Consider the following 15,391-nt stretch of genomic DNA (forward strand, 5'->3'; position numbering starts at 1 on the left):
TGCTGTGCTGGTGGATCAGGCTTGGGGAACTTTGAATGGGCTTGGACCTTGAGTGGGAGGAAGGATAAGGTTCCAGGTCAGCACATGTTCAGGAGATTGGGACACTAATGGTTGGGCAGAGCTCCAGGCCAGCACACCACCCCACTGGAAGATGGGGCTTCAGAAGATGGGGCTGGGGAACCCAAGCATTTCATTGGTGAGAATGAGAGCTGAAATTGGGGCAGCAATCTCGCCTGCACATGGCTGTAATGGCCCTCAGCATGGGTGTAGGGTATGCCAGACTGGGCCAGACTCCAGCTCGCACTTGTGCTCTTGAGAGCCAAGGTGGGTGTAGGAAGGGCTAGGATAGGTCTTGCCATCCGCTGAACCATGTGAGAGCTGGGCGTGGACCAGGTGTGGCTGGATTGTAGCACCCAAGAGTAAGGACCAGAATGGGTGTGGAACGGTTGGGCAAGGACACTGTTCCTGCCATGACAGGAGGTGGACTAAGTTCAGTCTGGACCAAGGACCCACAGGTGTGCATGAGATCTGCTACCAGGAGGTGACCTGATAGAGGAGCTTGGGGAACTTGTCAGAACACAGTCAGAACACAATTCCTGCAGGTGAGCGCAAGAACCAAAGCTGGGAGCAGCCCAGGCCAGGCCAGGCTATGGTACCCGCTGGCATATGTGTGGGTCAGGTCTGGGGATGGGCCATGTTAGGCCAATTCATAACAACCACTGGCATATCTGAGAACCAGGACAGACTGGGTCAGGTCACAACAGCAGCCAACTCACATTAGGACAGGGACTGGGGGCTGGCTGGGCTGTAACACCCACCAGCATGAGCTAGAACTAGGGGCAGATTGGCCTAGCCAGTCTACAGCATCCACTGGCAAATGCTGAGGTGAGGTGGGCCATGACACACTAGGCAGCAGTACCCACCAACACATGAGGTCCGGGGGCAAATAGGTGCGAGCCCAGAAGTGGGGGCAGTGCTTGCTTCCCTGCTGGGCCACTGCTCCCACTGATAAGCAAGAAAACTGGGACTGGAAGCAGACAAGGCCAGTCAGGACTAAAACTTCTGTTGGCCTGCATGTGAATTGGGTGAGGAAGAGAGCTAGGCTGGGTTAATTGGTGCATGCATGGGCCAAAGTAACTACAGACTGGTTGGGTTTTGTCACAGCATGGCTGGCAAGCACTGGGTTGAGGGGCAAATCCTATCAAGCTAGACTGCAAAGCATCTGGAGAATGCAAGATCCAGAATTGGGAGTGGACCCAGTAAGGAAACCGTGGACACCACTTTGATGAGCTGCAACTCCCACTGGTGAGCATGAGAAACAGGCATGGGACAGGCCTGGCTAGACAGGTAGTAGCACCTGGAAGCATAAGTGAGAGCTGGATAGTGGGGTCAGTTGGGTTGACTTTCAACACCCACTGATGTGCACAAGAACTGAATAGCATGTGGAACAGAGTGGGCCAGTCTGCCGCACATACTGGCAAGCAGAGGAACCAGGGCTGGGGGTGGGCCTAGTGGAGGGCTGCTGGAGCTTGCTCCAACTAAGCTACAGTTCCTGCAGGAATACATGAGGGCCCAGTGTATAGAGGGCTGGGTTGGGCTAGGCAGCAGAATCCACTGGTTTGCATAAGAGACGGGGCTGGAGACAGAACTGACCCAGCAATTACAACTACTTGTGTGTGAGTAGACTGATTTGGGCAATAGATTTAGCCAGACCCTGTACTAGCTAGCACACGCAAGTCTGGGATCACATGAAGTTTCTTTGGGGATCCCCCCAACTGAGCCACTAGACTCAGAACTCCAACCATAGGGAGAACCACAGGATCTGTGGTCTGACCATGGAGTGCATATATCAGAACTAAGCCTCCTCAGTGTCTAAGACAGAGCAGAGGACAGCATACCAAAATGCACATGGAGGATATGCCAGTGCATTGAGACCTGCAGAGGACATTTGGTATCATGGCAGAGGACGGAGGGTGGAACAAATTGGACAACTACCCCAGCCAACAATGGCAGTCAATACCTGGGCAAATGGAGACTTTAGGGTAGACTATGTCAGCCAATGGACCTTGGAAGGTTTTCCTCATCCTTGGATCAGGGAGATCAACAGCATTTCAGAACTATCAAAACCACTTTAGCAGAACCCTGAGATCATGCTCCACATCAAGGACCCTGGGATGATGTCAGGAGGCCGTTCCCCATCCCCTCGTACTGAGGCAGTTGGGAGGCTGGCTGCGGCTTCTCCCTGTATCACCCCTATTCCCACAGATACAGGAGGAAGAAAAAGAAAATTTGGAAATCATGCTCTCACGCTCTTTCCTCTCTTCCTCGACCCTTCCCATCCTGATCAACTATAAACATATCAAAAAAGAAATAAAATGTTAAAAGGGGATGAAAGGATCATTTTTGCCCCCTCTGACATAGTGTGACAGCAAGGAGAGGTATACTTTCTCCTCCCTTTCCTACCCACACTGCTTCCCACTGGAGGGAAATGAAATAGTTCTCACCCACCTTCCCCTTCCTACCTCCTCCATCCTAATTGGAGGCCACATGAGTCTGCAACCTCCTCACCTTTGTAATAAATATTAAAATAAAATTCAGCGCCCGGCAGCGTGGCCTAGCGGCTAAAGTCCTCGCCTTGAACGCCCCAGGGATCCCATATGGGCGCCGGTTCTAATCCCGGCTGCTCCACTTCCCATCCAGCTCCCTGCCTGTGGCCTGGGAAAGCAGTTGAGGATGGCCCAAAGCTTTGGGACCCTGCACCCGCGTGGGAGACCCTGAAGAGGTTCCTGGTTCCCGGCTTCGGATTGGCGCGCATCGGCCATTGAAGCTCACTTGGGGAGTGAATCATCGGACGAAAGATCTTCCTCTCTGTCTCTCCTCCTCTCTGTATATCTGACTTTGTAATGAAAATAAATAAATCTTTAAAATAAAATAAAAAAATAAAAATAAAAATTCAAATAAAAATTCAAATAAACTCCCCACCCAAATACATAGCCAATTTTTTAGGGGAAGAACATGGATTAGGATTTGAAAAACACTGATCCAATAAAGGAGAAAGCCCCCACTTCAAACATCTGCTACATAGCACAGATTTTGGCAACTAGCTTTCACATTTTTCAATCACTTCCCATAAGACATGTACATTTGAAAATTACCAGCTATAATACAATAATTCTTAGCCACTGAGAACAAGCTAGACCAATAACAAACCTGAATAACAACCCTGTCCATTATCAAATCGGGTCACATTCAAATCTGTCCCAGGCAAAAAGTTTCCTATGGTCAAATTTCTTTTTCTTTTTTTTTTTTTTTAATTATGTGACACAGTTTTATAGGCACTGGGATTCCCCCACCCCTTCCTAAACTCTCCCCCCATGGTGGATTCCTCCACCTTGTTGCATTACCACAGTTCAAATTCAGTTGAGATTCCCTCATTGCAAGCATCTATCAAGCATAAAGTGCAGCATCTTATTGTTCAGATAAGTTCAACGGCTTGTTGGGGAGACCATCTCTGGTCTGAAGGTAGAGCCAGGAGAGTATCATCCCAATCAATTAAAAGTCCCAACATAACATCAGCAACAATTTATAACGTTATGGAATTAATTGACATGGTATTGCATAACCAATATTAAAAAAAAAAAACAAGAATGCAAGTTCTGAACCACATCCTGTCACTTCTTCATTGATTTTTCAATTATTAGTTTAGATACAACCGGGATCTATACACCTTAAAATGACTATAGATTACTATTCAGCTGTCTTGTGTCTATTTTAATTTTAGTATTTAGCAGTTTATAGCGTTGAAGCATGATTTGGCTGAACCTGGCTGTTTTTCGGGTAGTCTAACTCTATAACTCTAGCTAGACATGTGTCAATAGTTTAGGTGAACAGTTTTAGGAGGGGTGTGCAGAGAAATTTTCAATACCCTAGTGAGGAGTAACTAATCTTTGTGTCCCACCTAATGAGGTATAAGTGCATCCATGCTGTATGGTCAAAATTCTTAACACAAACTTGATTCAAAAATTTTTTTACATCTTGTGGTCAAAACCATATTTACAAAATTTCAAAAAAGAATTCTTGAAAATATGTAAGATATTTAACAGAATTCAGAAAGTCAAAGTTATTGTTTAAATAGACTAAGATAAGTTATACACCTTAGGCTTTATTCCTACCCATGGACACGTCTAAGATACTGAAAGGGGAAGAAAATAAAGAAGTCTTACTTTAGATAACAAATTATTTAGTTCATGAGGATGAAGCTTCACCACTTCTCCAAGCTGCTGTGCGGCAGCTTTCCTTGTCACAGGAGTAGTACCAGTATCCAGTAAGATAAAAAGACGATCAAGCCTGAAATTAAAAAAAAAAGTTCATCTGAAATGTTTCCTTATATATAAAAATGTGAGTTAAAAAACACAAAGTCAATCAACAAATAAATGCATAAATAACGTCAATTTGATAAACAAAAACTATACAAAGACTGCAAAAGATACCTAATCTTTGTTCTCAGGGAGCTTTTCATTGATGGGGAAAGCAGGTAAGTATACACGGCCAATAAGACAACAGGACAGAAATGAATACAAAGTCCCTTCAGGAATGCAAAAGAAAGGAACAAACGCTATAGTTTCAAGTGGGTAATACTGAAAAGGTTTCCGAAAAAAAATGTTTGATGTGGACTTTAAGATTTATTAATTTTTATTGGAAAGGCAGATATACAGAGAGGAGGATCTTCCATCCAATGAATCACTCCCCAAGTGGCCACAATGGCTACAGCTGAGCCAATCTGAAGCCAGGAGCCAGGAGCTTCTTTCAGTCTCCCATGTGGGTACAGGGTCCCAAGGCTTTGGGCTGTCCTTGACTGCTTTCCCAGGCCACAAGCACAGAACCTGATGAGAAGCAGGGATGCCAGGTTTAGAACCAGTGCCCATATGGGATCCCGGTGCACTCAAGGCGAGGACTTTAACTGCTACGCTATCATGTCGGGCCCTAGCTGTTGTTTCGTCTTTCTTTCTTTTTTTGGAAAGTTACATTTACAGAGAGGAGATACTGACAGAAAGATCTTCCATCCACGGGTCCACTCCCCAAGTGGTCGCAATGGCTGCAGCCGAGCTGATTTAAAGCCAGGAGCCAGAGGCATCTTCTGGGTCTCCCACATAGATGCAGAGTTCCAAAGCCTTGGGCCGCCCTCCACTGCTTTTCCAGGCCACAAACAGGGAGCTGGATGGGAAGTGGGGCTGCCGGGATTAGAACCAGCCCCATATGGGATCCCAGCGTGTTTAAATTGAGGACTTTAGTCACTAGACCACTGAGCCAGGCCGTGATATAGATATTAATAGCAGCATTTCAACACCATGAGATAGTGACTGGCACAGTGGCCTAGCGGCTAAAGTCCTCGCCCTGCATGTGCTGGGATCCTATACAGGCGCTAGTTTATATCCCGCTTCCCATCCAGCTCCCTGCTTGTGGCCTGGGAAAGCAGTCAAGGATGGCCCAGAACCTTGGGACCCTGCACCTGTGTGGGAGACCCAGAAGAGGCTCCTGACTTTGGATCTGCTAAGTCACAGCTGTTGTGGCCACTTGGGAAGTGAAATGGAGGATGGAAGAGCTTCCTGTCTCTCCTCTCTGTATATCTGACTTTCCAATTAAAGCTAATCTTAAAAAAAAAAAAAAAATCCTGGAAGGAAGGAAGGAAGGAAGGAAGGAAGGAAGGAAGGAAGGAAGGAAGAAAGAAAGAAAGGAAGAAAGAAAGAAAGAAAGAAAGAAAAAAAAAAAGAAAAGAAAAGAAAAGAAAGAAAAGAAAGAAAGAAAAGTCGGATATACAGCTAGCACCAATAATAGAGCTACAACAGAGAACCACAGCTGGCACTAAAGCTATGTATATGTACATAGGTATATGAGTCATCTGCACAGAACTGACAGATTCGCCAATAAGATAGCTGGGGTTTGAAAGGTCTTTTAAAGTCATTTGAACAGGGCCCAGCGCGATAGTGTAACGGCTAAAGTCCTCGCCTTGAACATGCCCTGGGATCCCATATTGCACCAGTTTGTGTCTTGACTGTGCCACTTCCCATCTAGCTCCCTGCTTGTGCCCTGGGAAAGCTGTAGAAGATGGCCCAAAGCGCCCAAAGCCCTGAGACCCTGCACCCATGTGGGAGACCAAGAAGATACTCTTGGCTCCTGGCTCCTGATTGTCTCTCTTTCTCTGTATATCTGCCTTTTCAATAAAAGTATTTTTTTAAAAAAGATTTCGTTGTCCATCCTTGCTAAACATTCCTGTGGTTCCCGACTACTCAGCTTCACCTAGAACCACATATCGGCCCAAGACCAAGAGTCCTTTCTAAGCTAACCTAGTGCTATTGCATAGCCACGCAGTGCCTCACTTCCCTTCTGCAGTCTGCTATCCCAGTGTCATCTCCTGCTATCTCTTCTCTTCCACCAGCTTAAAGCCATGAGGGTAGTATATCATCTTACTGTGTCATCTAATTCCGGACCTATTTATCTTCACTGCGTCCACTTTGCTGCCAGGCAAACCTGCATCCCTAAACAGAGGAAGGAGGATCCAAGAATGTCTAGTTGGCTTTCAAAGCCCTTTTCTCCAGGGCAACAAATTAGACACCGCACCAAAGAACAAAGGAAGGACAAGCCAGGGATCTGACAGGAGGGTAGTCTGACCTGCTGCCCCAGAGGAGCCAGCCATGAGCCAAGTGCAGCATCAAGATCAAGCCAAACAGAAGAAGCCAGCATGGTTAAGTGGCGAAGACGACAAATGAGGAATGAGTGAGGAACGAGAAACAAGGAATGACTCTACCTGGAGCCAGACAAGGGAGAGAGGTCTGTCTGCAAAGAGCTAGACAAGCTGAAGTTAAAGGAAGGCTGCTTGAGGAGAACACGTGTTTAACCACAACCACAACTCTTTTTCTCGGCTAAAACTTGCTTTGCAGAACAGCAGGTTGTGGGGGAGCGGAGCATGCAAAAGCCATTTTCATTCTCAGAAAACAGAGGGACCACACATCAAGTGAAATGAAAGGCACCAAAGACTGTAGAACAAATAAAACACAAGCCAATTACATTTGACAGGATCACTGCTTATGAATATATTCATGATGACAGAAAACCTGGCTCCTTCCTTCCTCTAAAAAATAATTAGCATTTTTCTCGGAAAGGTAGGTTTTCAGAGAGAAGGAGAAAGATCTTCCATCCACTGGTTCACTCCCCAAATGGCCACAACAGCAGGAGCTGAGCTGATCTGAAGCCAGGAGTCAGGAGCTTCTTCTGGAGTCTCCCATGTGGGTGCAAGGTCCCAAGGGTTTGGGCCATCCTCAACTGCTTTCCCAGGGCACAAGAAGGGAGCTAGATGGAAAGTGGCACAGTTGAGACACAAACCAGTGCCCATATGGGATCCTGGCGCATACAAGGTGAGGATTCAGGCACTAGGCTATGGCGCCAGGCCCTCATCATTTCCTTCTCAAGATGTATTTATTTAGGATCCAGCACAATGGCCTAGTAGCTAAAGTCCCTGTCTTGCAAATGCAAGAACCCAAATGGGCACCGGTTCATATCCCAGTTGCTCCATTTCCCATCCAGCTCCCTGTTTGTGGCCTGGAAAAGCAGTGGAGGACAGTCCAAGGCCTTGGAAACCTGCATCCATGTGGGAGACCCAGAGAAAGCCCCTGGCTCCTAGCTTTAAATCAGTTCAGCTCCAGCCATTGCGACCACTTGGGGAGTGGACCAGCGAATGGAAGATCCTTCTCTCAGTATCTCCTTCTCTCTGTAAATGTGTCGTTCCAATTAAAAAATACAACTAGGGCCCGACGTGATAGCGTAGCAGTTAAAGTCCTCGCCTTAAGTGCACCGGGATTCCATATGGGCACTGGTTCTAATCCCGGCATCCCTGCTTCCCATCCAGCTCCCTGCTTGTGGCCTGGGAAAGCAGTCGAGGACGGCCCAAAGCCATGGGACCCTGCACCCACATGGGAGACTGGGAAGAAGCTCCTGGCTTCAGATCGGCTCAGCTGAGTGAATCATTGCACAGAAGATCCTCCTCTCTGTCTCTCCTTTTCTCTGTGTATCTGCCTTTCCAATAAAAATAATAAAAAAAATTTAAAAACTAATAAAATATATTTATAAGTCAGAGAGAATGAGACAGAGTTTTCACCCACTGGCTCAGTCCTCTAGTGGCCACACTGGGCCAGGCCAAAGCCAGGAGCTAAAAGATTCCTCCAGATCTCCCAAATGGATGTCAGGAGCCCAAGCACTTGAACATATTCTGTTACTTTTCCCAGGCCATTACCAGGGAGCTGAACAGAAGTGGAGCAGTCAGGACATGAACTGATACCAGCCTTGCAAGCTGCAACTTTACCCACAATGCCAGAATGCTGGCCCTGGTCCATCATCAGTTTGGATTTCAACTGAGAAAAACAACTACACAAGACATGATTCACACATGTATATTTTAGTAACCTATGACTGCAGACGACTGATAAAAAGACTGCCCAGAGGGACTGGCGTTGTGGGGACACATATTAAACCTCTGCCTGTGATAACTGCATCCCATCTGGGCACCAGATACCCTACTTCCCACTTTCCACCCCACTCCCTGCTAATGCACCTGGAAGGTGACACAAGATGGCCCAGGACGTGGAAGACCAAGAAGTAGCTCAGCCTGGCCCAGCTCTGTCCATAACTCTGCCTTCCAAATAAATCTGATTTAAAAGGGGGGGGGGGGGGGGGCTCTCAAGAAAGTGTGCCCAAGTTTGCAGTGATTAAACTGACACTGGCATCTAACCCCTTCCCCAGAAGTCCACATTACAGTAACCCATTAAGATATTACTTTAACAACAAACTTCACACATTCTGGACTATGAAATAAGGTAGATTATTGCTTCACAATTAAAAAAACTAGTACATGTTATATTTCTACTCTACCATTTGGGGATGCAAAATAATCTCTCTAAAGCTCTTAGAATAAATTTCATCTCTCAGAACTGCACACTTCACAAAGTCTCAGCCTCAATCAGATGGCTTTCTACCTTCAACTGAGAGAGAGCCATGGGGGCCAGTACTGCAGCACAGGCAGTGAAGCTACCACCTGTCACCAGAGCATCCCGTACGGACACAGCCCCCGCTCCACCTCTGCTGCAGCTCCCGGCTGATGGACCAAGGAAAGCAGCACAAGATGGCCCAACTGCACTAGCCCCTGCACCCCCGGGGGACACCCAGAAATAGCTCCTGGACACTGGCTTTAGTACAGCCCAGCCTACGCTGCTGTAGCTATTTGGGGAGTAAACCAGCAGACAGAACCTCTCAGGCTCTGTTGCTCCCTCATCTGTAACAATACCTTTCAAATAAACAAATCTGAAAAAAAGATGATCAATTTTTCCCATTTTAAAAATTAACATGTAGTGAATATGTAGCAAAACAAAACAGAATAAAAGTTTACTTTTCTATCACTTAGGAAAGAATAAATACTTTGTTTAAACAATGCACTAAGTCCCACATTTTATCACTAAGCAAAAAAATTATGGTGAAAATAAACAACTTTTAGTAAATTCTTAAATGCTTTACAATGTACTAGGGGTCACGCATGGTAGCCTAGTGACTAAACTCTTCGCCTTGCATTGGCCAGGATCCCATATGGCTTCCAGTTCTAATCCCGGCAATCCCGCTTCTCATCCAGCTCCCTGCTTGTGGCCTGGGAAAGCAGTCAATTACAGCCCAAAGCCATGGGACCCTGCACTCGCGTGGGAGACCCAGAAGAGGCTTCGGGCACCTGGCTTCAGACTGGTGCAGCTCTGGCCATTACGGCCACTTGGGGAGTGAATCAACAGATGGATGATCTTCCTGTCTCTTCTCTGTATATCTGACTTTATAATAAAAAATCTTAAATTCTAGTTCATACTGTACACAATACAAAACTATGTTAATGTTACATTCTTCTCAATGAGAAAGCAGATCAACGTAAGATACCACACAGGACACTAAAAATCAGCATGAGTACATGAAACTGCACAAAAGCCAGGTGCAAGGCCAGGTGCACGCTGGGTAAGCTGCGCCTCTCTACCCCCACCGTAAACACAAACCCCACGAGAACACACTCCGCTTCTTTCCTTTGCTGTACCTCTGGTCTGAAAACACAGAAAGCATTTAGCACTTACTAGTTATGCCATTCCGTTGAAAATATTTTTTCCTACACTATCTCTGATCCAATAGTTTAATCTTAAAAATAAAATAAAACCAAAACAGGATTTTTTTTTTAAGCAGAAATATCTGTGGCTTTAAGCCTTTATATGAAACTGTATACTTAAAAATGCTGTGGGGCCCGGTGCAGTAGCCTAATGGCCAAAGTCCTTGCCTTGCACATGCCAGGATCCCAAATGGGCACCAGTTTGTGTCCCAACTGCTCCACTTCCCATCCCTGCTTGTGGCCTGGGAAAGCAGTTGAGGCGGCCCAAAGCCTTGGGACCCTGCACCCACATGGGAGACCCAGAAGAAGCTCCTGGCTCCTGGTTTCAGATCAGATCAGCTCAGCTCCAGTGGTTGAGGTCACTCAGAAATAAATCAGAGGATGGAAGATCTCTTTCTGTATCTCCTTCTCTCTATATATCTGTCTTTCCAGTAAAAATAAATACATTAAATTTTAAAAAATATTTAAACTGCCTGCAAGCAACCCCGAAAGCCTGTAACCTATACTAATTTCGCTTTCAGCTGAGGTTGGTTTTGTGTGAAATTAGTCAAGGAGCTTAGCTGACTGTCCAGCAGTCATACCTCAAGGGAGACATTGTTCCCTATGCATACATTTGTCTGCTATCTCTTTCATTAATGGTCTAAAGAATTCAGTTTTCAGTGACACTTCACTGCATTTTACAAAACACACACACACACACAAATACAGCGTTTATATTTGTAATTTTAGAGTAACAAAATTACTGCTGCAAGATCTAACTGACCCACTCATGCATTTTATAATTTGACACATTATTACAATTCAAACTAAAGCCAAGTCTTTATAAACCAGGTCTAAAACTTTGAAGACAAACTAGAGTTTTATTATATCCAATTTACATTGTAAAATGCCATGCTAACACAGAATTTACTGTATCGGAAAGTTTAAAATATATTCCTCCCTGAAACAGAACACATTCAAGTATCTGTCTCACGCATCTCCCCACTCCCAACCCCTTCCACCTTACCTGGAAGCCACATGGGTCTGCAAATCCCTCCCTCAAGCAACCAATAGGAAAGTAACAAAAAATAGTTGGAAAATAAAAACATCAAAAGGCATGCTCACTGCCAACATTCAAAGCCACAGTGAGTTTTTCTTTCTGAGGAAAAACTAAACTCAAATGCTTTCCCGTGCCTAAGTCACCGTAAAATCCAAAAAAGAACTAGTGCAAGAAACAAAACCACTCACATTCATTTTTGGAAAAATATATGAACCACATGCTAGGAGCCAGGCACTCCATTGAGGCAGAAAGAACACAAGGATCCACCCATCACTCACAAAACGTAAACCAGTAACAGGAAAAAAGAACGAATGACAAATAACCTGACAGACGGCAGTGTACATTACTACAAATAACTCAGATGAAGTAAAACCAGGAAAGATTTCCTCAGTAAGAGGAGATTCAGGTTTAGGCCACAAAATTAAAGTCTGGATTAGCCAAAACCAGCAGCGTTCTAGATAAAGGGCAAGAGGTGAGATTCTGGGGACGGGTTGGAAGAAAGAGAGCAGACAAACAGGAACAAGATCACAGAGGAGCTTGTAAGATGTTTGGTAATTTAGACTTTATTCTAAATCAACCGGAAACAACTAGAAGTTTTAACGCAAAAAAAACGACCACACTAAAACAACAGGGTGGAAATGAAGACTGGACTGAAATGAGATGCCAGGGGAGCCGTGGGGAGGATGGAGGCTGCTACTACTGCAGGTGTCTTGGGTTACAGAGGATGAAGGAATGGACTAGGGCTGTGGAAACTGACAGAGAAGATCTGCTGGAGGAAAACTAACAAGGCAAGACAGGACTGTATTTAATAACCGGCAGGATGGGCCTGGGAGGGGCAGGCGGGGACTTCACGTCTGAGGGAATAGTGATACACGACCCCTTCGTGGCAAGCGACAGTTTTCTCTTCAGTTACACACGCGGATACAAACAACACAAAACTATTTTGATTCTGGCATGATGTTTTCAAAAGATTTATTTGAAAGGTAGAGCTATAGAGAGGGAAAGACAGAAAGAGAGCGAGACCTCCCATCTGCCGGCTTGTTCCCCCAGTTCCTACAACAGCCATATCTGGGCCAGGCTATAACCAAGAGCCAGAAACTCCAGCAGGCTAACAACGATGACAGCACACTTCTGCTGCTTCCCAGGCACACGAACAGGCAGATCAGAAGTGGGGCAGCCAGGACTCACACCTGCGTTCACATGGGATGCCAGCACCACAAGCTTAACTCTGTCACATCTTTACTGGCCCTATCTTCCACCTATGCCATGTAAAAGAAGAAATTCACATTGCACACACATACACCGAAAGGAAATTTAGCACAGCAAAGCTTAGGGACAGACCTTGGCTTAGCAGTCAAGACTACTCAGGACACCCCTGTTTCATACCCAAATACCTGGATCTCACACCTGCCTACAGTTCCTCCAATTTCCTGCTGGCCAGACCCTAGCAAGCAGCAGAAACAGCTGGGAGTAACTGAGTTCCCGTCATCCAGGTGAACCAAATCCACTACCTTCCAGTCCCCGAGTCTGCCAAGCGTTCGGAGAGTGAAAAAAAACCTAAAACAAAAAGCCCACAAAACCCCATACAAACCCAATTTTAAAAATAAATTCACAGATGAAAACATCAAGAACTGACAGTACTTCCAAAAACTCAAACGGTATATCAACACGCTTTCTTTGAATTTATATTAATACACTAAGCACAGAGATAGCTCTTAGATAAAAAAATATTCTGGCAGTTCTTAAGGTAGAATTTTGGTTCTTAAGACAGAAATTTCAATAAGAAAAAAAATCTACAAAAAGCACTATTCTTTGAAACTGAATATCCAGAACAAAAGGCAACCTTAAAAACCCATTCATTCATTCATTTATTCCTTCAGAAACAGGTGTCCTAAGCCTCTTTCAATAATTAATGTTGGCTAAAGCAAATTAGCCTCTTTTAAAATATTTTAAGTTTCTATTTTTGACATCTTGGGGATTTGGTTTAATTTTAAATTTGGCTCTGTTAAAACACTTCTTCCATAAAACTCCAATCCTGCAAAAATACAGACCGCTCTTAGGAAATACGCATCACCCCCTTGAAACTCTTGCGCCTGAGAAATTTTACAGTTTACACGTCACACTATTTGTAATATGTATGTGCACGTATTTCTATCAGTAGTGAATTACACAGAGCTTTCTGTACACGGCAAAAATGGAAAACGCCACGTGTTTTCCCTTAAAGCAGTTTCTCTATTACAACATACAAATTTCATCACAATGACTGACTTGATCTCCAAAAGCCTCCAGCTCCAGATGCTTCCCATCAGGTACCTAGCAACCCCCGACACCCCAGGGGCCTCTCCTGCACGATGTTTCATCACCTATCTAGGGAGTTGCTGGGGGATGAGTTCTCCTACCTCTACCACAGGACCACACTCGCACACGGCCTGCGTTCCAACTATTCAAAAAAATGGGTGAAAGCTTCCCTCGTGTTTTCCTTTGGTCTCCATAGCTTACACAAGAAAAAAAAAAAGAAGGCCCCATACTCTTGAAAAAAACAGCCTCATCCACTCTACGGAACTTGCTGCAGCCTTCTGACTGCTACTGCCCAGGGACTCTCCTCTACACACGTGTATATGAGGCCATCCAAACGAAAAAGCTTCTCCCCCTTCCCACAAAACAAAACAAAAAAAGTTTTTCAGCCATTCTACCATAATGGAGCAAAGAATATCTTGGCTACAGCTCCCCAAGTCATTCTTGTTTCAACAGCGGCCTCAGACTTCGCTGCTGATGAGCAATAACTTTCAGATCTGCGGGACGTCCTGAAAGGAGGTACTAACCCAACAGTTGGTCTGAGAGTGACAACGGAGCATCTACTGCTTAAACAAAAGGCGGCTTAGACTTAGCGTTAAGAAAAACTACCTCCGGAAAGAACATACCTCTAAAGCCGTAAATTTAAAAAAAAAAAAATTTTTCAAATAAACATACTTCATGGGGATCGTAATTCAAACTGTCCCTGATTTGACAGGGACGGCCAAGTTTTTTTTTCCCCATGAAATGGAGGTTTAACCTTAGGGATTCGCCCCTACACGAGAGGCAAGAGGAAGACTCGCACTCCCTCGACCTCAAAGGGGGAAGAGAAACTAGAAAAGGGTCACAGTGAGAGAGAAGGAAAAACAGAGAGAGCTCTAGCGGGCCACAAGGGGTCTGCAATTTTTTTAGAAAAAAAAAAAAAATTTTTTTTTTTAAGTAACTCGAGCCTAAAGCGCCCGACGGGCGAACTCGGAAGTCTGGGCGTCCCGGCGACAATGAGGACCGCTGCCCCGCGCCGAGAGCGGCCCCCGGAGCCGCCTTCCGCCCGCTCGGCAGCAGCCTGACCCACCTGGAGACCGCCATGGCCGGGCGCCGACGGTTCCGAAGCAGCGCCCGCGAGCTACGCGCCGCGCCGCCGACGCGCTAGTTGCCCAGGCCGCCTAGCGCAGGGGAGCGGCCGGTCGGACGCGGGCTCTCGAGCATCTGCCTCGCCGACCGGCTGGAGCTCGTCGTCGCCGCCGCCGCCGCCGCCGCCGCCGAGGCCGGGGAGCAGGGCCGTTCGAGAACGAGGCGGAGGCGGCAGTCCTCCGAGCAGCACGACTTCAAACCGGGTGCCCCCAGCCCCGCTCTTTGCTGACGCAGGCGTCGGCACGCCGGACTGAGCGTCAGCGCGCCGGAAGTGACGTCACTCCCCGCGAGCGGCGCCGCTCCGGTGGGTGAGTGGTTTGGAGGAGTTCTGTGCTGCGGGTCGGAAGCAAAGTTCTTTGAAAAGATTTTTCTGCTCCAGACCCTGGACAAGGAGGGAGAAAGTAGTGGCTCCTCCTTTCCCAGAGACGAAGAAAAGCGATATAATCAACGTTTGGCAAAGCTCAAAACCTGGGTTTTCTAATTTTCCATCTCCCCGATTGTTCTACCGTGTTTAACCTGCGCTGGCTACCAGCTGCAGGCAGTGAGGTGCTGATGCCCCACCCGTGTGGTCCCCATACCTCCCAGCCCACTCCCTGCCCGTGGAAGGTGACCCCAGCCCTGAGCTCCCTGCCATCCCATGTGCGAGACCCAGACGGGAGATGCTGCCTCCTGGCGTGGGCCTGGCCCAGCCCTGCCTGTTGCAGCCCATTTGAGGAGTGAAATAGCGCATGGGCCCATCTGCTTCTCCT

The 15,391-nt window shown here is 46.4% G+C and overlaps 1 protein-coding gene across 1 annotated transcript in view; it reads right to left on the bottom strand.

The window, feature by feature from the left end:
* Positions 1-14,827, bottom strand: part of BTAF1 (B-TFIID TATA-box binding protein associated factor 1) — a 97,372-nt gene extending 82,545 nt beyond the window's left edge. The window contains exons 1-2 of the mRNA XM_058672045.1: positions 14,584-14,827; positions 4,224-4,347 (exon numbers count right to left, since the gene is read on the bottom strand). Of these exons, the coding sequence (XP_058528028.1) occupies positions 4,224-4,347; positions 14,584-14,597 (138 nt within the window). The 5' untranslated portion in view covers positions 14,598-14,827. The remainder of the gene's footprint in view (positions 1-4,223; positions 4,348-14,583) is intronic.
* Positions 14,828-15,391: the final 564 nt, after the last annotated feature.

This window comes from Ochotona princeps, chromosome 13 (assembly GCF_030435755.1).
Source record: "Ochotona princeps isolate mOchPri1 chromosome 13, mOchPri1.hap1, whole genome shotgun sequence".
NCBI classification, from domain to species: Eukaryota; Metazoa; Chordata; class Mammalia; order Lagomorpha; family Ochotonidae; genus Ochotona; species Ochotona princeps.